This window comes from Aedes albopictus, chromosome 2 (genome assembly GCF_035046485.1).
Source record: "Aedes albopictus strain Foshan chromosome 2, AalbF5, whole genome shotgun sequence".
Taxonomy (NCBI): Eukaryota; Metazoa; Arthropoda; class Insecta; order Diptera; family Culicidae; genus Aedes; species Aedes albopictus.
The window spans coordinates 212,875,920-212,881,944 of NC_085137.1; the positions used below are offsets into that span (position 1 = coordinate 212,875,920).

Below are 6,025 nucleotides of genomic sequence, written 5' to 3' on the forward strand. Positions count from 1 at the left end.
GGCACTCTCTCTAGTTTGGGCTGTCGACAGGTTCCAGCTGTATTTGCTCGGGAAAAAGTTTAAGCTGATTACGGATTGTAAACCTCTAAAGTTCCTTTTCAAAGAGCGATCGAAACCATCAGCCAGAATAGAACGCTGGGTATTACGTCTACAGACGTACAATTTCGATGTTATTTATGAGCCGGGAATGACTAATTTGGCCGATGCGCTTTCCAGGCTCTCAGTGACCAATCCAGTGGCATATCGATCGTCTGATGAAGGATGCATTTTCCACTTGGCTCTTACGGGATTCCCTAATGCCGTATCGGTTGAAGAAGTTGAAGAGGAAACTAAGGAAGATGTGACTCTTCAGGGTGTTCAACAAAGTTTGGAAACGGGAGTATGGACCGAAATGTCTAAGGAATTTAAAGCGTTCAGTTCAGAGCTGTGCTTTATTCGCAACTTGCTCTTGAGAGGCGATAGATTAGTGATTCCAGAACAGCTGAGACCAAGAATGCTGGAAATCGCACACGAATCTCACCCTGGGATGGTGGTGATGAAGCGAAGACTCCGCCAAAAGGTTTGGTGGCCACAGATGGATAAACAAGTGGAGGATTTTGTCAAAAAGTGTAAGAACTGTACGCTGGTAGCGACCCCAAATCCTCCAGAGCCGTTGAGTCGTACCACTCTACCTGAAAAAGCATGGACAGATCTTGCAATCGATTTTGTTGGGCCACTACCGTCCGGTCATAATCTGCTTGTGATCGTGGATTACTTTAGCCGCTTCACGGAAGTGATCATCATGAAGCAAATTACAGCACAGTTGACCGTGAAAGCCCTCCATGAAACATTCTGCCGTTTTGGGATGCCAGAGTCCATAAAAACCGATAACGGACCCCAATTCATTAGCAGTGATCTTCAGGCTTTCTGCAAACAGTTTGGAATCCAGCACAGAAGAACAACACCCTACTGGCCTCAAGCAAATGGGGAAGTTGAGAGGATTAACCGTTCTATCGGCAAAAGGCTTAAAATCAGTAACGAAACAGCAGGTGCAGACTGGCAGTGGGACTTAAGGACTTTCGTGCTCATGCACAACTCAACTCCGCATTCTACCACAGGCGTGGCGCCTTCAATCTTAATGTTCGGAAGACAGCTGAAAGATAAGCTACCTGGCCTACTGATGAAAGGATCGAACATCTTGGAGGAGATTCGTGATCGAGATCATGTAAGGAAGATGAGAGGTGCGGAATACACAGACAATCGGCGTGGAGCGAAGGCGAATGATATTGTCGGGCCGCCACCAAACCGGACTTCGCACAATCAAGTCGCGACGCGACCCAACTCGCGACGTTTTTGAATCATGTTAAAAGTAGTGCGCATCCTTCCCGTTGTTGTCAGCAACACAGCGCACTAGATGCGAAACAGATGCGACACTTGTGGTCCAAGGAAATGACAATTTTTGATTGAATGTCTGTCCTGATTCCTACCGGATAGACAATATTTCTGAAGGAGATATAGTTGTTTCGAAACGCATACAAAAGGAAAACAAACTTTCAACGACATTTGATCCCGAAGAGTATTCTGTCGTTGAGCGGAATGGTTCAGATATAACTTTGAAGTCGAAGGAAACCGGGAAAATCATTCATCGCAATGTGGCTCACTTAAAAAAGTTAATTTCAGATAAGGAAGGCTCCGGAACAGCAGAGGAGGAAACGGAAGGTGAAGAAGTCGTCGAGGAATCGATGCGTTCAGGTCCACAACACGCCCCAGGCGAGGAACAAGAAACTGCGAAAGCCGAAGAAAATCAGGGGAAACAATCCGTTACTTCCACAAGGGACGAAATAAGGTGCCGTCCAAAAAGAAGGGTTCAGCAGCCATCGTATTTGAAGGACTTCAATATTGATAACGTTAACTAGCTTTAAGTAGGAGAGGGATGTAGTATCGGTCCTTATTTTGATAGATACTTTGGTTTAAATAATATTTACAAGCACCCCTAAAATAAGATGCACTTGAGCACCCCTACTTAAATGTGCGAATGGACGTCCATAAAAGAATAAAGAACATTGTTCCTTTGTCTACCACCGAGACCAGACGTGCGTGCGTATCCCATTACGATCCGAAACGACGCGATTCTACAACCCCTAGAGATTTTTCTTTGCAGAAGTAAAATTTTCCCATTGCTAAATCGTATTTAAATTGAAAATAGGCGCGCGCTAAAATATTGTTTTTTTTTATCGAGCTGAATTATTGCAAGTGCAGTTGATATGGGGGCAAAATGGAACTCAAAAAGTATACAGGAACAAACAGGAACGAGAGTTTTTCCATTTTTCATTTTTTTCTCTTCTATTAATTATTAAATATTGATTGATGCACCAAGCGGTAAGAAGAAGAATTTTGACATCCAAGCGGTGTGCCGTTTACATCCATCGACCAATCAGCGACGAGGATCTAATCGACGGCACACCGCTTGGATGTCAAAACTTCTTCTTCTTTTCGCTTGGTGCATCAATCAGTTAAATATATAATTTTAATTACATTTTGTCCATGCCTTGGTCCATGCTGACTTCGTGGTTTTTAAATACCGTGCCGCAGTTTCGTTAAATTATTGCTGTCAGTGTCCGGTGTCCGTGCTGTTGACTGCTGTCAGTACTCAAATCAACGAAAACGTTAGCCCACAGCTGTCACCTTTCGACAAAAAAAAAATCCTCGAAGAGCTGGCACAAAAATACGCAAGCAAAAGCAGAACGGAGCAGTAAAAGTAAATAAAGGCACCTCTGAAAAGGTTTAATTTCGTGTCGTAAACTGTATTTGCCACTTACATTTCTGTGTCCCAGTGTGGATTGTGCAATTATCCTTCAACTTTTGCTGGTTTTAGGTTTTTCCGAAGATCTGTGTTTGTGGGAAAGGAGAAAATGCTCCTCGCCGATTTCGCCCTGCTATTGTAATCCGTGGTGGTGTTTGGCAACATCTGCGAAGGGGAAACGATTTAGGAATTTGCTACGCTGGAATTTTCTCCGAAGAAGGTTTAACGAGGGTGGAGGATGGATGACAATTTATGGTGAGTAAGAGTCGTGTCGTCGTGTGTTATCAAGGTGAGCTGATAACGAGGGGGTTTCGATGTTTGTTTTAGGTTGATTGAACTGGAGTCAGCCCTGCTGGATGACTGCACGGTGGATGATGTGTACGCTATATGCGAAGGGAAGGCCATTCCGGATGCGCTGCGCCCGGATGTTTGGCAGGTGTGTTTGGATGTGAGGAACAAGATGGACCAGCTGATGCAGTTCAACGAGATATTCGATTTGCCGTTCCAGTCGAAGTTGCGGCAGGATTGTCACGGCTTTGTCGAGAAGCTGGGTAACGAGGAGGAAGATCGGGTGGCTGTGGTGGCGGACCTGGAATCGATTCTGACGTTCTACTGTAAAAATAGGAGTCTGGTATACGAATCGAATAATGGGTGGATAGAGCTGCTGCTGCCGTTGCTGTCGCTGAAGTTGTTGCGGTCCGATACTTACAATCTGTTCGAATCACTTCGGGATACGTACATTCCCAAGGGATGTGTCAAGAACGGGAATGTATTCCACATATTCCGGCTGCTACTCCAGTATCATGATCCGGAGTTGTGCTCAATATTGGACACAAAACGAATTACCCCAGATGCTTATGCAATGAACTGGTTTCAGACCCTGTTCGCATCGACGTGCACACTGCAGGTTGTTCTGGCCATGTGGGATCTGTACTTCCAGCAGTCGGATCCGTTCCTAGTATTCTTCCTTAGTTTAATCGTGCTGATCAACGGCCGAGATCAAATCATCACAATGAAGAGCGCCTCCAAAGAAGAACTCTTGAACCTTCTAGTCAATATGCCGTGCAACATCGAGGCGGACGATGTAATGGACTTTTGCTCATTGGCCCAGTACTACTCGATGAAGACCCCATCGTCGTTCAAACGGGACCTGTTAAAAGTCCTGTTCGGAGCTCAAAGCAATGCTGTGGAGGCGAACGTGGTTTCCCAAGCTCTTTGCCTACCCGTTTCAGTACACGAGCTGGTAGAGAACGCTTCTAGTGAAAACACCAACCCGGAAGCGGTTAGATTTTTCCTGGTGGATTGCCGTCCTGCCGAGCAGTACAACTCCGGCCACCTTTCGACGGCATTCCATTTGGACAGTAATTTGATGCTCCAGGAGCCGGTGGCTTTCCAAACCGCTGTCCAAGGCCTATTAAGAGCGCAGAAGAATGCCATCGAAGCCAATTCCAACGCTGGAGGGGAGCATCTCTGCTTCCTCGGATCTGGGAGACTCGAAGAAGATCAGTACACCCACATGGTCGTTGCATCATTTCTTCAAAAGAACACTAAATATGTTTCCCTGCTGACGGGTGGCTACGAAGCTATTCACGAGTACTTCGGGGACAACATGGTCGATTGCCTGGAAGACCATGATCCTTTGAAGTGTCTCGTTTGCAATAAGGAGCAGCTCCCGTATGGTAAAAGCGTGAATAATAATACCATCACTAACACCGGTAGTTTGAAGAAACCGGAAAATCGCCGCAACAATAATCCCCCGGACGGTCCCGAGCGCAAACCGACCGTCGACCTGTTCAGCAAGCTTTCCTCAGTCATGAAGTCCAAGTCAGCTGAAGTGAAAGGCAAGCTGATCGACTATATCTCCAACCCAAACCAAAACGGTCCCGTTCCTGAGAAGCATGTTTCTCGGAACGAACGCAACGGGAAACGCTACCGCAACGTCCCCCCGGTCTTCAGCATTGGTGAAGATCAAGACGACGAGGACCTCACAGCATCCAACGATCTTCCCCCCGGTCCTCAACCCGCACCGAATCCTCAATCCCCAGACGACGTTGTCTCGATCCAATCCTCCCTTAAACAACCGGACGTAATCCGTCACTTCAAGTGCCAAGAAGTTCACCTTAACGGGTACATGTATGACAGCTATCTGCTCGTCACCGCTTCCCACATCATCGTCCTACGCGAGCTGGACCGGAAGGACAAGGCCCGCATCATCGTTCGGCGTCCGTTGCAGTCCATTGTCAAAATCACGGCCAAAAAGCGGCACCGGGATTTGATTACCTTCAAGTACGGCTACCCGGAGGAGGAGAACCTGGTCATTACCGATATGGACCGATTCCTGATTCCGAACGCCAGCGAAGCGACCGAGCTAATTTCAAAGCACATTATCAAACAGACGTAGAAGAAAGCTCCTCGCTAGTAGTTCTTACAGCTATAAGGTAGTTACCCGCGTCCTGGAGATTGGTACTGTGGCTTCGATCCGCATAGTTGACTGCACACCCTAAAACCTACCTTCAGCCAGTTGATGCAAAAATTCAACCGTTAGTGGCACGTTTTAGCAAAAAAAAATCACAAAATTTAGAAAAACACATTTTACGATGCAATCTGATGCTGGATAAAAACCCCTTTTAACCGTTGTTGTCGTTCCTCTTTTTATCCTCTGTTAAAGTATCGATGCAATCTATTTTAGCTACATATCGTGCTTGCAAATGAATCGTTTTCCTGGTCAGTGTTTTTGAGAAAGTTTTATTTATATTTATGTACCTATAGAATCTTCAGGAATTATTTTCACAGTTTCAATACAGATGGCAAAAAAGTTCTATTATTTTTTTTATTTTGAAAAACTTAGATGTGTTAACAGTTATGACACCGCAGTAAAATGCTTTGTAATAATTCTGTATAAAAAATGTAGTGAGACTTAAATAAAGACCTAATCAATAATAAAAACAGATTGCCTTTATCAACTGCATAAGCATGAGATTCCTGGGTCTGTCAATCTTCCTCCATTTGATCGCTCGCTGCTCGCTAGCTCGCTGCGCACCACGTTTTCTTGTAGGTACCGGTTGGATTGTATTCTTGAACCATTTTTATAAGGTTATTATCCTAAATCCTTATGACGTGAACCACCCACCGTAGCCTCTCGATTTTCGCGTAGTGGCCTTTGGTTGGTTCTGCCAGCAGCTGATGCAGATCGTGATTCATTCGCTTGTTCACGTTCCGTCTTCCATCTGATGGACTCCGCTG

At 45.5% G+C, this 6,025-nt stretch overlaps 1 protein-coding gene across 2 annotated transcripts; it reads left to right on the top strand.

Annotated features, from left to right (window-relative positions):
- Positions 1-2,616: 2,616 nt before the first annotated feature.
- Positions 2,617-5,728, top strand: LOC109623154 (TBC1 domain family member 23). Of its 2 annotated transcripts, none has more exons than XM_020077643.3 (3): positions 2,617-2,737; positions 2,855-3,037; positions 3,110-5,728. In XM_020077643.3, the coding sequence occupies exons 2-3, from the start codon at positions 3,021-3,023 to the stop codon at positions 5,181-5,183; spliced, it is 2,091 nt and encodes a 696-aa protein (XP_019933202.3). In that variant the 5' UTR covers positions 2,617-2,737; positions 2,855-3,020; the 3' UTR covers positions 5,184-5,728. The 2 variants fall into 2 exon arrangements, with proteins under 2 accessions (XP_019933202.3, XP_019933201.3); XM_020077642.3 differs by having other exon boundaries at positions 2,618-2,761.
- Positions 5,729-6,025: the final 297 nt, after the last annotated feature.